Genomic DNA, 16,087 nt, shown 5'->3' on the forward strand with positions numbered 1-16,087 from the left:
AAAAAGCCTACATAAGCGATCATGTTCACAGAACTTAGTAGTGTATGATCTCAGCCAGCCAAGCAGCCTTACCCAGAATAGCACTGTTGAGAGCGGAGCAGATCGCCTCTCTTTGCATGGGGTCCAACTGCTGGCCCACGGGGCAGTTCCAGGGGTCTGAGTATGCCAGCAGACTGAATGCATCCTGAACACACACACACACACACACACAAACAAACAAACAAACAAACAAACTGCAGCTGTCATCTAGAGGAGCAGATAAATTGCAATGAAACCACAAAAGCAGACATGTTTGCAACTCTAATTGCATGGTACACATAGCTATTGTGGTTAAATTGCTTCAATATAATACTGCTGGGAAATCTCACCTAAATTATTTTATTAATCTGAGGCTGTTTAATAAGTGAGTGGAACTATTGGAAATGCAAATATTGTAATATAATATAATACAAATGTTTAAGATGTTTTAGAAAGAAGTCTCTTAAAGGGGTCATATGATTTCAATTTTTCCTTTCTCTTTGGAGTGTTACAAGCTCTTGGTGCATAAAGAAGATCTGTAAAGTTGCAAAGACTAAAGTCTCAAATCCAAAGAGATATTCTTTATAAAAGTTAAGAGTCAACCACGCCCTCCTAAAACGGCTCGTTCTAACACGCCCCCACATGTCTACGTCACGATGTGGGAATATTTGAATAACGCCGCCCAAATGTTCACGCAAAGAAATAAGGCATTACTTTTATTCTCGCTGTAGTATTGTTGCCACCGCCGCCATGTCGTGAAGGCGCTGTGTTTCATTGTGAAAGCGAAACTACTTTATTTGGCCTTCCAAAAGAGGACGATATCTGCTTCATCATGCCTGGAGCTGATCCGTGCTGGTCGCTGAGGAAATACATCAACTTCGCGCTGTGGATCGCCAGATCGGCTTTCACCGTGGACGCAGCGGTCATCACATGTGGTTGCCGCAAGCCCGCCCGCCTCCGCCCGCCTCCGCTCACTCAAGCTGGCCTCCGCTCACTCTAACCTGCCGGCTGTTCCTCACTCTAGGCCTCCTGCTGCCGCTCACTCTAGCCCGCCGTGTGTGATGCTGTGTTTCGTTGTGAAAGCGAAACTACTTTGTTTGGTCTTCCAAAAGAGGACACGACTAGAAATCAGTGGTTAAGTTGTATTTACAACACTGTTACAGAAAAGTACAACCCAAATATTCAGATGTGTGCAGCACATTTTATGGAGGACTGTTTCCTGATCCTGGGAGAGTAGACTACAATGCCGGCTGTTCTGACTCACAGACTGTAAGTACGTTTTTATATTTAAAGAATTTGCCACTGACGATTCAAATGCGAGTTTGAGCAGTGTAGAGTAGCGCTTGTTGTTTGTCATTTCTCCGATCACAAATGCAGACATGGTTTTATGTTTACGCGGCGCGATGCAACGCAACGCGTAAAAAGACAGTATAAGTCATTATAATCAAAGTATTGTAAAGTAATACTTTGTAAAGTATTACAAAAAAAAAAAACACTGAGCACTGGGTGCTATAAAAAAAACTACACACTCTACAAAAACTTTGCAACTACAAAAGATCACTCTCTCTCTTTGTAACCTTGGAGAAAAACATTTAATGGGCTGAATTATAGAGAAGCTCAATTTAGCAGCTCTCAAGGGAGAGAAGGACAGAGAAAGCAGAGAAAGAACTAGTCACTTCAGAGTGAAGAATGAATGAGAAACGAGGAGACAAATTTTAAAAAGGCATTCTCACAGCCTGTTGCGTACGACGTTGAAAGTCCTGCATATGTGGTGTGCGAGCATGTCCTGTACCTGCTACTCCATTGCCAACACTGTTGTCATCCGCCTGCAGGATTTCCTGGTGTTTGTATGTGCCATTCATAATGCGGGTTGAGCTTTCTGTCACGCCATTGCTGTAATGTTCTGCCTCGATTTCCATCTCACTATCACTGTCAACACACAAAAATACACAGTCAACAGCAGAGCTGGGCTCTCGAGAATGTAAGCACACAACATTTGTGAGCAAGATCAATTTTATATGCTTGGCCTTGCTTGCATAGGACCACATATTCTGTTTTTCTGTCTGGTTCAAAGACGAAAAGCCAATTACTAACCCAAACAACAACACAGACCTAGTCTCCTGGTTGCTGGTGGCACTGTGAGGCTGGGACTTGGTGGAGTCGGTAGAGTTGGACTCGGAGTAATTGACGGAGGAAGGAGAGGAGGATGGAGAGGAGGAGGCAGAGCTTACGCCTGTGTATTTGTTGTGGCTCTTATTTTTGTTAGTAGGGGTGACCCCGTTACTGCATGTGGGACTGTCTGCTCCTGAGTCATGAGGAGAGAAAGAAATAATGAGAACTATCTTGAGAAACAATATGAATGAAAGGGCATCACTTCAATTGTAAGTTACATAATCCAGCCAACTGCAGTACAGGTGAAACAAGTGATTCAAGAAACCATCTGCTCCACATCTTTTATGAAGCATGTTACTCATGATCAGACCCACACAGAATCTAAGCCCACGGAATTCTGAATTTGAACATCTGTTCTTCACAAAGGTCTATACATCCTTCAACCCTTGCATCTTGGTTTAATAAATATTTGGGCTAATTTGATTAATGCTTTCAGCTACCTATTAGATTAGTTAGCTCAGCTAAGAAATAAATGAATAAATATGAATTCAATTAGATTTGTAATTAAAAAGATGTATAGAGTGCAAGTGTAAATACACATCATGGTGTTATTTGTTGAAATACATTTAATAAATTGATTGTAATAATGCTAACAAAAAGGAATGAATCAATGACTGACTGCTTCTAATTGCATAGATTTCTACCCTATACTTTTTGGAGAAAAAAAAGGTATACAAATTCTGTGTGGGCCTGTTCAAGACAATTTAACAGAAACACTGTAGACATTAATAAATATCAAGGTCATATGTGACCTCAAATTAAATAAAAACTACTACTACTACTACTACTACTACTAATAATAATAATATGCAAACACTTTAGATTAGGGAACACATTCGCTATTAACTAAGTGTTTTCCCTCAATAAACTCCTAATTTGCTGCTTATTAATAATTAATAAGGCAGTTGTTAAGTTTAGGTAGGGGATCTAGAACATGGTCATGCAGAATAAGGCATTAATATGTGCCTAATAAGTACTAATAAACAGCTAATATGCTAGTAATATGCGTATTAATAAGCAACTAGTTAATAGTGAGAATTGAATCTTAAAATAAAGTGTTACCAAAAGCATTTCACAAAAAAATGAAGCCTAAGTTAGAAGCATTACAAATGTTTGCACTGTAACATTATTTTCATATAAATATAATGCAAAAAAAGTCCTTCTCATTACTGTAATGTGAAAAAACTTAATAAATCTTAATAAGCATGAATTAATTTAGATCAATAATTAAGAAAATGTATAACGTGCAATTGGAAATACACAACATGGTATTTGTTGGACTGAATTGCTGTATTGATGTAATAGATGTTTTTATTAATGATAATTTATTCATGATTTTTTTTGAGAATTATGTTAATAAGCATTTAGGAAAGAAAATTGATTTAAATGTCATGCAAATAATGTCACAATTTCAATTTGTTTCCCTTATGCAAAATACTTTGATTATCAGATGAAACTAGGGATTTTTATGATTCAACCAAATACATTAAAACACAAAGTGCTTAACTTTTAAGTAACACTGAAGATGTTAGTGTGGAGTGTGTCTGTCACCTGTGTTGTGCAAGTGAGCGTTGGTGGCTCCGTGCCGCGGGCTCAGGTTGGGGGAGCCAGGATAGCTGTCCTGTGATTTAGGAGAGCGGGCACTAAAGCACCGTACCTCACTATCTGTTCCATTCACCATCTCCACAAACTGCCGACACCTAAGGGAGAGCAGCAAAAATCACTTTTATACCAGTGAGATCTCACACACAAATACACTCACTTCAGACCTGCCAATCAATTCAAATGTCTGTCAACCAGGTTTCTGTTATCCATTATGCCTACTGACTGACACTGTCGGCTCAGCAATCCATTAAACTGTCTGCTTGTCATTCAACTGTTATCCATCACAGAGAGAGAGAGGGAGAGAGAGAGAGAGAGAGAGAGAGAGAGAGAGAGAGAGAGGTGTGTCTGTCACCTGTGTTGTGCAAGTGAGCGTTGGTGGCTCCGTGCCGCGGGCTCAGGTTGGGGGAGCCAGGATAGCTGTCCTGTGATTTAGGAGAGCGGGCACTAAAGCACCGTACCTCACTATCTGTTCCATTCACCATCTCCACAAACTGCCGACACCTAAGGGAGAGCAGCAAAAATCACTTTTATACCAGTGAGATCTCACACACAAATACACTCACTTCAGACCTGCCAATCAATTCAAATGTCTGTCAACCAGGTTTCTGTTATCCATTATGCCTACTGACTGACACTGTCGGCTCAGCAATCCATTAAACTGTCTGCTTGTCATTCAACTGTTATCCATCACAGAGAGAGAGAGGAGTCAGCTCTCACTGCTTCCTTCCCACACATCCTGGCACTATTCCCACAGCAGCATCTGACATCTGATGGCATCCAACAGTGCAATTAAATAATAGCATGCATGCACCTCCATGTGAGGCTTTATATAAAAAATCAGTTTTATCTTTGTCGAAACGAAATTCCAGCCAAGCAAACATAACAGCAATTGTTCCCAAAGAGAAGTTCAACATTACACAGAGGCAGCAAATGCCCAATAAACGCCAGTAACATGTTGAGAACAGGGTTTATTGCTCTGTAGTGCTTACACTTATTGTCTTAATGCAGTTTGCTTGAGGACTAAAGATCAGCGATATCATGCTTTCAATGCATGACAAAGAATTATTAAAGGTATAGTTCACACAAAAATGAACATTCTGAGGGTGTTTATTCGCATAAAAGAAGATATTTAGAGGAATACGGGTAACCAAACAGCTGATAAGCCATAGTATGGAAAAAAATACTATGGGAGACAATGAGGACCATCAACTGTTTGGTTACACACATTTTTCTAAATATCTTTTGTGTTCAGCAGAAGAAACAAACTCATACAGGTTTGGAACAACTTGAGGATGAGTAAATGATGACAGCATTTTCATTTTTGGGTGAACTATCCCTTTAGGCCTAAGACCAGAAGACTAACAAAGAACATAGTTGCCGGAAATCACTCAACACGAGGAATAATTCATAATGCTTTACTGGTTTGTCCAATAACAGAATTAAAAATCTATTTTTAATAATTTGAGTTTTAGATTACACTGTTTGAGGTCTGTGTGCTTTACTTACTGGGAGATCTGTGAAAGCCACACCTGGAGGAAAAATTAAAATAAAAAATCAGAACTGCTTAGTATTGTGTATTCTAAAATTACATATGAAAAATATCAAAAACTTTAACTTGAGCCCCAAAACTGATTTCTAACGATTTAAGCATTAATACAATTTATGCTTAAATAATATTTCATTCAATTATTACCTAAACTGTGCCCATTCTTGGTGTAAAAGCATGTGTTATTGATGAGGTTCACGCAGGGCCTAAGACCAGAAGACTAACAAAGAACATAGTTGCCGGAAATCACTCAACACGAGGAATAATTCATAATGCTTTACTGGTTTGTCCAATAACAGAGATTTTTTACATATATTGCTGTTCAGAAATTGGGGGTTGGTAAGATTAAAAAAAAGAAGATGTTTTTTTTTAAAGAAGTCTCTTATGATCACCAAGGCTTAATTTATTTCATAAAAATACAGTATAAACAAGTGATATTGTAAAATATTTTTACAAATGAAAATGTTTTAACTTTTATATTTTAAAATGTAATTTATTCCTGTGATGGCAAAGCTGAATTTTCAGCAGCCATTACTACAGTCTTCAGTGTCACATGATCCATCAGAAATAATTTTGAATCATTTTATTCTGCTGTAAAATAAACATTTCCTATTAATATCAATGTTGAAAACAGCTGCTGCTTCATATTTTTGTAGAAACTGTGATACATTGCTTTTTTTGAATACATTGAATTTTTTTTTTGAATGTTAGAATGCCAGCCAAAACCAAAACTTACCATTCCCCATTAACTCTCGATAACTTTTATTTTTTAAGTGAAAGCAATTATGCAAACCTTTCCATTTTGTTAACTTCAGTTATTCTTTGCATCCACTTATTTTAGTAGGTGGATCTTCTAATTGCATGCAATTTAAAAGTCATAAGTCATTGTTCCCACAAAAACCTCTCAGCAAGATAAATATTTGGAAGCATAGCCTGAATATTATAAAAAACATCCACAATTCAATTGCTGTTGCTGATGTATGACTTGTAAGCGTTACTAAAAAGTTAGTTCAAAGGCAGTTCATATTCAACCTTAAGCAATAGTATGACTAATCATATCAGAAGCAGCTCAGTCCAAAGCAACCATGACCCTCTTTTCACCCTGTGTGTTTTTTTTCTATAAAGGCAAGTAACAAAAATGCGTCAGAATGACCATAGGGCACTTTAGAAACCTTCATTATGTACAACACAGAGTTAAAGACTGCCCTAATTTCAGGCTACATGTTTTCTGAGTACGTTTGCACTATGAAACTCCAAAAAACTTTGGAAGTTCAAATACAACTGAGCTCTACTGATCCCCAGAAAAGAGAGCACATTTTTTACCTTGTTTCAGGATTTAAGCAATTCCTCTTGATCCATTCCAAACAAAAAGACACACACATGGTTCTCAGAGGCTGGTAGACATACAGTACTCACTTCAACATGAAGAGTAAATTGGGGTCATGGTCTAGGAGTCCGGGGTACAACTGCTGTGTTGCATCAATGGCTTCTCCAACACGTCCTGCCAATACCAGCTTCTGTATTCCTGCAAGCATAAAGAAGAAACCACTAGTGTGTTTTGCTCTTGTTTTGTTAAAGTGGTCATATCATACATTTTTTATCACTCAATAGTTCTCCCTAAGGTCCACTTACAATGTTAGTAAAGTGTTTTGAGCATTCATAATTTAGTTTTATGATAATTTTCCTTGTCTCTGACCCTTTTAAACAGGTGTTTTATTACTCTTATGCTCTTGAGACTTCTATGTAAATGCCCTCTTCACAGGTGAAATGATAAATGACGCTTAAATGCAAGGGTTTGTTGCCAATATAGTTTTTAAATGCTCCATTTATCTTTAACAGCCTCTTTGCAAAGCTTGAATCACATTGTGACAGGTTGGCATAATAATAACGTATAGTGAAATATGCAGCTCTTGACAGTTAAGAACAGGGTCTTTTAAAATAGGGTGACCCTAACATCCTTTTTTTTGTGTTACTTTTGTTTGGATATCTGCTGAAAGTAATAACTGTTTGGCCTATAGCGTGCAGACATGTGTACATATTCAACCAATCGTGGCTGCACGAAAGGGGGATATACACTGTAAAAAATCAAAAGTTGAGAAAACTTCAAAGTTTAAGACAACCAGCTTCAGGAGATTTTAGATTTTTCTCAATTCCTGAAGCTGGTTGCCTTAAACTTTGAAGATTTCTCAACTTTTGATTTTTTACAGTGTACAGAGAACGGTTAAAACAATGCAACGTTATATGCACAACTTTGAATGCGCTGCTATTTCACCGTCTCGCACATGCATGAGCACCATGTTTTTTTTGAGGACCATAGAGAGCACGGCAATAGGAAAACAAAGCCAAATCCTGGACATTTTAGCCAATTTAGAATTCCTGAACATGTCAGGGAAATGGAGGACGTATGGTCACCCTATTATAATAAATAAATAAATAAAGCATTTAATTTCTATTATTGGTATCATTCAGGTAAGATATGCAGAGTGTAGGTGCTACACACACCAGAAAAAGCACAAGGTTAGTTGAACAGTTTACACTTTTTTTGTTCTACTTATTTTGTTTAGGAATTAGGCCTTTATAATCAATACTTTCTACATATTACCTGAAAGGATTAGGATTGAAATCCGAGGGAGTCATTTTTGAAGCTTAGTTTCAGTACATATTCTTTTTGCAAAGGAGACGTTTTAAGTGTTCAAAGCTACATCATACTTTTATTGTACATTGAGCTCTTTTATCTGAGAAGATCACAGAAAATTTGATTACTCATGATAATACCAACTTTCAGCATTAAAGTATACTCCTATAGACTCTGCCTTTCTTTGTGAGCAAAATCACACATAACATTTAATTCATCTCATAATCTCATGAAAAGCTGCTTTCAACAAGATTTATTAAATTCACTCAGTTTTGGCCAGTGCCAGATAACTAATTATGGTAACATTAAATATGCAGTGTGTTCATTACATCTTAAATCAAAGATGCTTTACTATAACTCTAACTGAGAAATTGATCAAATATTCATAACCAATCATCCAAAAAAAGCAATGGTTTTGCTTATTCCGTAAAGCGTTAAGTTCCTCATAACGGTTATATTTTCCTATTACCAAACCACAAACGACATGAGAAGATCTGTTTAACTTATTAATTCTGCCACATATTCAAATCACACATAATTATCCATTTATTCATTTCCATTTATTTGTAGCTAAACTAGTTGACTTTGTACTCACTCTGTCTGTTTTTTATTGAGGTTTGGTCCTCTTGGATCATGGTCTCTGTGGCTCTGGCAAAGGTCATTGCTGTGGCACAATATCCATGATGCACTAGGTAGCTGGACACCATACTACAGATATAAACATAAAAAGGTTCATATGAGGTGAAAAAACATTATGAATCACAAATTAGCCACATAACAAGGCTGATTAGCAACGTAACATGAAGTAGATGTTTCTATCAATTTTGCAACTGCTGAATTTATTATAAGGTGACTGGATGCTCACTTCTGCAGAACCGCCTGCCAGTCTCCCAGTCTTTCTCCGATGGGGAAGCGGGCGATCATGCTGTGGATCTTGGCCCTCCATTCGCTCATGTAGTCCTCAATGTCAAACACAAAAGGCTGTTGGCCAAAATTAGCATCTACTATCTCCCCTGGAGTCTGTAGCCCTACTGTGGGGTACAGGTTAGGCTGAAATGAGAGACAGGGACAAAAAGAGAGAGCTGAGAGTCTGTTCAGAAGGTCTACACATGCTCCCTCAGTAATTCACAGAACAGGCAATCCTTCAGTCACACCTTAACTGGCAAGGCCTTAACTGAAGCTCCACACAGAAGCAGAAATCCTCATTTGAGCTCATGACTAGCCTACAACACGTTATCGATCCACCATTAAAGGTATTCATTTAGCAGACGCAAAGTGACTTACAAATGAGGAATGCTACAATACAAGCAATTCATCCTAGGGGGAGCGTAACATGAGAACTGCTGCAATACAAAGATTCAAAGTTGGGCAGAAAAGTACAAGCTAGTACAGAGATACAGGTCTGATGGAGGTCTTGACATGAAAAAAGTAACATGACAAGGAGACAATATAAGCATAAAGTTACATCCAAAAGCCTGAAACATTTTCAAATAAAATGGTCCCAGTCTTCTTTATTCATTTTAGTATTATCTATATACTAGTATATATTATGTCGAGTTAATTTTAGTCTATTTAATTTTGTTGTGCACTTTTGTCATTAGTTTTTTTATATTTTCATTCAGCTTTATTTTTATTTGTTTAGTTTTAGTAAATTTAGTACTTCCAACATAAACTTATTCAAATTGCTGGTTGGCCAGTCCCTGAGGAGCAAAAGGAGTGTCCGTCGTCACCATGGTAACCATAGGAGTGCTTGTCCCAACCTGAGAGAGAGGTGAGAGAGAGAAATACATATAATAATTAAAATGGGAATTACCTGGATTCAAAAGCTACATTTCTTGCAGTGATGTTAGAGGGAAATCTGTGGAATTCTGTATTGACATCCTAAACTATTTTAGACAGCAATGACACTACTACACTCTTATTGAAAGCTGAGAGCATAAGCAAATTAGCCAAAGTATGTAATAATCAAATATGCATGGGATGTCAACAAATGGTGTTTCACTTATGTAGAGAACTAGGACGGCACAGATTTCGCCTGCTAATAAGGAATCTTGTTTCTGCCTCTGTACTGATAGTCACAGGATGAGTCGAAGCCGATCCTAAGCCTGCAGCGTTTGATATGCCATCTGGTCTACAGCATCATAAAATACTGCTTCTTACATAAATTATGAGCACCATTCACATAATTGTGCAGAAAAGAATAAGTGGTGGACCCTTGCAGGATAGGCAGCAGGACTTTGGGAAATTATAAGGGTGAACCACAGCAAAAACACACTTAGGTCCTGACTGTAATGCCTGATGATGGTCCTGGTGAGCAGAAGTTGGCTTTTTGGCTGTTCTGAAACTAGCACTGCATCGGGCCGATCTGACTCAAAACTTGAATGCTGGCAGGCAATCATGATTAGTACATGATAAAAATGGTATTGCGTAAGCAATTATATTTATAGTCACTACGTGAAACGGAGTAAACAAGTGCATTCTGTGAATGACAGACTGAACAGATGCAAAACGAATGAAAAAATTAGTGTGGTATTAGATTAATCTGCAGAGCAGTGTGGGCAGGGATATTACTCCTAAAGCAGAGCTCAGTGTTCCCTTCATGCTAATGAAATGGGCAGCACTCCAGTATGGGTTCAGAGACACGGAGGTCAGCGGTGCGCGTAAAACCATTACACTCAAATTGCACACATACCACACATGCAAATATACAATGTGCCAATGCACCATACATTCTCATAAGAAACTACAGTAACTTCTACTGATATAAGTGTTTTGTTTTGGAATTATGGGATAGTTAATTGCAAAAAGCAAGTGAACTAAAGAGGAAAAAACAGATTAAAGACATTAGAAACTAACATAATGATATTTAGATATTATATATATATATATATGTGTGTGTGTGTGTGTGTGTGTATATACACATGAATAAAACATACATAAAATGTGATAAAATGTTCAATTAATATTGTTTACATTTATTTTTTTAACAATATTATTATATTTATTTGTATTATTTATACTTATTACATTATTTATATTATATGAATATATTGTATTACTTATTATTTACTATATTAGATTACTTTAACATCTAATTCTTTCCAATAAACCAGCTTTGTTCTATAACACACAATTACAAAATACCAAAAATATAACATCAGACCTAAACGAAACATGAATTTGCCAGCATAAACTGTAGCACTAATTCAGCAACCTGAACTTAACATATATTACAGCATCCCAGCTCTAGTCAAGGAAGCACCTACAACCAGAGAAAGAATATCATGCTGTTGGCTGTAGGCACTAAACGCACCAGAAAATACATTGGCCACTCTACATGCGTTTGTCTACATTCCACTATATTCCAAAGCACTCTGAGACAAAGAGTGGTTCATGAAGAGAGCACAGGGGTCAATAAACACATAAGTTGTCAGCACGCACATGCCAAATTGGCTAGATTGCTCCGAAGCGTTTCAAAGGCCTCAGGCACAGTACAGAAGCTAACAAGCGATCGACAAAGTCACTTGACTGGTCAGAGAGGTAACAGGGGAGTGACATGAACCCAACTGTGCCCAAAACTGCTCTCTCTATTTCTGCATACAGGCCTTTCTATTATGCTCTTATCTAATAAACGTTAAGTTTGGGGTCAATTTCTATTTCAAATAAATTGCTGTTCTTTATCAAAGAATCTTGAAAAAAATGCACGACGGTTCCACAAAAAATATTAATCAGCACTACTGTTTTCAACATTGATAATAATAAAAAATCTGCAAATTTGAATGATTTCTGAAGGATCATGTTACACTGAAGTCTGCTGAAAATACTTGACTTTTTACAGATAAAAGAGAGAGCTAATACAGAATGTTATGTTTCTTCAGTAAGATGTGATTCACACTCTGAATCTATTTGAATATCATTCAAAACAGGTTACTAAATTCATTATTGTCTATTTACATATTAAATCTTAATTAGTGTCAAACTTGTGTTCACACCACCTGTTCAATTCAGTGTTTAATTTAGCAACAAATTTTGATTTAAATTTAATATGTCTTACTATTAAATTACTTTTAAATGTAATCAGATTAACTTTGCATTATCAAATCATACGTGAGTAAACTGATAGGATAAAGCAGCAAACATTTTTCAAATTCCAAATATTGTGTATAGGAGTGTGCTCCACATACTATAGTCAAAATATTCAGTCACATTTTCTATTTAACATCCTTCATTATGATAATGCAAGAACATTTCATTTGGTTTTTGCAATCAAACTGGATTATGTTTGGTTATTTTGTAATTTTTCATTGCATTTAGTCATTTAAATGAACTGGTCCAGTAGCAGCTTGACGTCCTCTAGTGTGTGAATGGATTCTCTGCGAGAATGAAAAGATTTTCTCTGATTAATTTTAGCTTTTAGCTATGAATAATTATGACAAGGCTTTGTGATCTCAGAACATTCTGGATGCCAGGTAAAATCCATTGAGGAAAACCAATAATTAGATCTAGGTCTCCTTTCCTTTGAGGACTCATGAGAAAAAAAAAACACATCACTAAGTTATTTCCTGAGAATGAGGTGCACAGAAAGAAAAACCCTGAGATGTCTGTGCATTTGCAAGGTCATTCCCACAGCTAGTGTTTTTCAGGACATGTTGAGGCCTGTTCCCGGCCTGAATTACAGTCTTAATGTGATAGAAAGCTATTAAAAAGTGTAAGACGGAAAAAGCAGAAGACAAATGGTCTTAGGCTACAAGACTATAACCAAAAGTGAATCGTAAAGTCAGCGTTGGCCTTTTCATGAATGGCCATAATCTTCATAATCTTTAATCAAAATGTAATAACTTCTCTTTTGATCTTCAAAGCTCTTCTTCCTAAACAACTTTCCTTTTTGGCTCTCTCCAATCGCCTGGCTCCATTCTGGCATGTAACGCCCACTTTTCACAATCCAATCATTCCCAATGGATGAAATCAAGTGCCTCCCTACTTTTTTTTTCTCCAATGTTCTGGCAGAATTAAAATGGGTTATAAACACCATTTATTTTTTACTTAAACACACTTAAGTAACCAAATAAAGCTACTTTTTAAATTGCCTTTTTGTGGGCTACAGAACCTCACCCTCTCTTTAGTCACCCACAGACCCATGGTGAACAGCTCATCCCTTTAGTGTAAATACAAGCACAAACACACACACACACACACACACACACACACACACACACACACACACTCACCAGGCAGTCTGTTCATGTTGACCCCCTGAGCAGACAGTCCAATTCCCATGTACCTGCAAACACCAATGAGAGAGCACAAATGTTAGCTTTACTACAAATAAGGCCTCTGATAAACAATGAAACTGCATTTAAACCATACATTATGCTTTTGATTTCTGCAAAGTTTTGTGGGCAAAAAAGGGTCCAGGGTCTATCGTCAATAGTGTTGCGATGTATAAAGCACAGTTCACACAGAAGTCACTTTTAAACCAATGAGAACTGACTTTTGTGTGAGCTGTGCTTTACACTATTGACAATAGCCCTCAAAAGTTTGCAGAAATTTAATTCTTTTGGTCAATATGCAGTAAATATGTGACCAACTTGAACCTGTTGTGAAATCTGTGTGGGGAAATCTTTCACCATCACAAAATTTTGCCCATGAAAATTCACCAAATAATAAGTAAACGTGACTGCACCCTAACAAAATTCAAATTAATTGAACTGAAATAATTAAATTGGTGACTAAACTGAGTATAAGGTATTTTGGGATACTTTTTATAAGTGCTAAGTGCGTCTGAGAGAGAGTTTCACAGGCTGAGACCAGTGACTAAAGGATGACTCGGCACTTTTCAACAGTTTTAGGCACGACCTGTAAGTTGCAGTTAGATGGCCTAGTAGAACATGAGTGATACAGCATGAATATATTTAGTAATCATATTGCAAAGTGGTGACAGGAAAGGGTGGAAAAATTTTCCATTTATTTTTGGACAATGACATCTTCAAACTGAAGGCATGACAAATACTTACCAACTAGTGACTCAAGCATTACGCAAGGTCAGTGTTTCACAGCAATTACCATTCTGACACTGTGAGAGAATGCTTTACATTCATTTCAGTTTGTCATTTTGCTTTATTGATAGCTGCACTCAAGCTACATGAACTCCACAAGTTTGTGTAAAACTTTCATGATCATGTTTTCCAGCATGATTTGATTTTTACTTCAGTGAAATCAAGAACACCTAAACATCTGTACAGGGAGTCACATGACCAATGTCACAAATTTACTAGGTGATCTAGAAACAGTGCAGAATATGAAATATCACTCATTAATTTTATCATTGTTTTTTTTTTCCCTTTTTTTTCAAAGTCCTAAGATTTTCAATGTGCTCTCAGGATTTTGAGCCCCACTATATGTATAACAGATTAAAAAAACAGACACCTCTTGTCTTCCAATTTTACCAGTGACGCAACAAATGATTCACATATCTCAGTAAAACACTGTGCAGAAATGCCACCAACCAGAAGCTGTTTGCACTTACCCATCCCTTCCTTTGCTTACGATCTTCACCTCAAAGTAGTAGATGCCACAAGCGGCAGGGATAGGATGGGTGGCCCGTACAGACGCTGCATCCTTGTGGTTTTTTCCGTGGCCTAAAGCAAGAAGGAAACATTGAGGGAAATGAGTCACTGACAAAACACACCCTCTGGTATAGATGACTGTCCACCTAAATAACAACAAGGTTCAGAGAAGTTTTTGAGGGCACATACACAGCTAAGGATAGGTCATGAAGGTTGACGACAACAGGCTCCATCTAACTGTTTTTAAATGCTTACGTAAACAACCTACAAGAAAAATGTCCAATAGGGGTCAGGTGAACCCAAACCCAAGAGACATCTCTGTCATCTCTGCTCTCTTTATTTGAGTGGTCCGACATGTCAACTTTCGGCTCAACCAATGGCACGGGTTTGTGGTGGGACTACCTGTTTGTGAGCACACTGCCTGTCTACAGTGTGTTTGTAGATGAGGAGTGTTTGGGAAACCAGTTTGGAAGGAATAATTTTTGCATTTCCATTTAGTGTGGTTAGAGGGCAGAAATTATATACCACACCTTTAAAAATTCCCAACATGAAAACAATATGACTGTTTACTTTTTAAGAGACTTTTGTAGTCTTAATGTAAATGATTAATCAGTGCTTACTTCAGAGTAAAAGAAAACAAAAAACGTTTTAACATTAGGGTTGGGTACCGAAACCCGGTTACCAATATGTGACGTGAAATGTGGCCAAGTATGGTGACCCATACTTGGAATCAGTGCTCTGCATTTAACCCATCCAAAGTGCACACACACAGCAGTGAACACACACACACCGTGAACACACACCCGGAGCAGTGGGCAGCCATTTTTTTGCTGTGGCGCCCGGGGAGCAGTTGGGGGTTCGGTGCCTTGCTCAAGGGCACCTCAGTCGTGGTATTGAAGGTGGGAGAGAGCGCTGTACATTCACTCCCCCCACCTACAATCCCTTCCGGTACGAGACTCGAACCCGCAACCTTTGGGTTACAAGTCCGACTCTCTAACCATTAGGCCACGACTTCCCAGTATGGCACTGGTACCTATGTAAACGGTATGTACTAGAACCGAATCAGAACACAGATTTCGGTGCCTCATTTCAGTGCTATGCCTGACCGATTGATTGAAATATTTGTCCTCTGATTCTCCGAAACGGACGTAAGAAGTAGAGCCCGACCGATATGGGTTTTTTGGGGCCGATACCGATACCGATATTAGGGAGTAAAAAAAAAGGCCGATATTCTTTGTGTATATTATAGCACAGTACCAGAAGTCAACAGAAGAGACAGACGGCTGCACGTGAGTGTCCTGCATAATACTTGTTTATAGATCTGCTGTTGGAATTATTACTTGCTGCTAGGAAGGAATATTTCGTTTTCTGCCTATTTCTACGTTATATTTTTGTTTCAACACCAGTCAAATGCTTCCTTTTGTAATCTGATGTGGCTTCTTGTCATAGAATAAGGAAGAAAATATGTTCTATAGGCTACTTTAAAAAGAATACATCGATTAGCAATGGATTATAAATATACTTAATTATTATGAACATACAAGA

The 16,087-nt window shown here is 37.6% G+C and overlaps 1 protein-coding gene across 1 annotated transcript in view; it reads right to left on the minus strand.

The window, feature by feature from the left end:
• Positions 1-16,087, minus strand: part of ranbp10 (RAN binding protein 10) — a 30,243-nt gene that overhangs the window by 5,315 nt on the left and 8,841 nt on the right. Inside the window, exons 2-11 of the mRNA XM_016494633.1 lie at positions 14,503-14,614; positions 13,205-13,257; positions 9,663-9,736; positions 8,842-9,092; positions 8,572-8,684; positions 6,758-6,866; positions 4,148-4,296; positions 2,113-2,323; positions 1,737-1,947; positions 73-190 (exon numbers count right to left, since the gene is read on the minus strand). Of these exons, the coding sequence (XP_016350119.1) occupies positions 73-190; positions 1,737-1,947; positions 2,113-2,323; positions 4,148-4,296; positions 6,758-6,866; positions 8,572-8,684; positions 8,842-9,092; positions 9,663-9,736; positions 13,205-13,257; positions 14,503-14,614 (1,401 nt within the window). The remainder of the gene's footprint in view (positions 1-72; positions 191-1,736; positions 1,948-2,112; positions 2,324-4,147; positions 4,297-6,757; positions 6,867-8,571; positions 8,685-8,841; positions 9,093-9,662; positions 9,737-13,204; positions 13,258-14,502; positions 14,615-16,087) is intronic.

Source organism: Sinocyclocheilus anshuiensis, unplaced genomic scaffold (genome assembly GCF_001515605.1).
Source record: "Sinocyclocheilus anshuiensis isolate Anshui unplaced genomic scaffold, SAMN03320099.WGS_v1.1 scaffold286, whole genome shotgun sequence".
NCBI classification, from domain to species: domain Eukaryota; kingdom Metazoa; phylum Chordata; class Actinopteri; order Cypriniformes; family Cyprinidae; genus Sinocyclocheilus; species Sinocyclocheilus anshuiensis.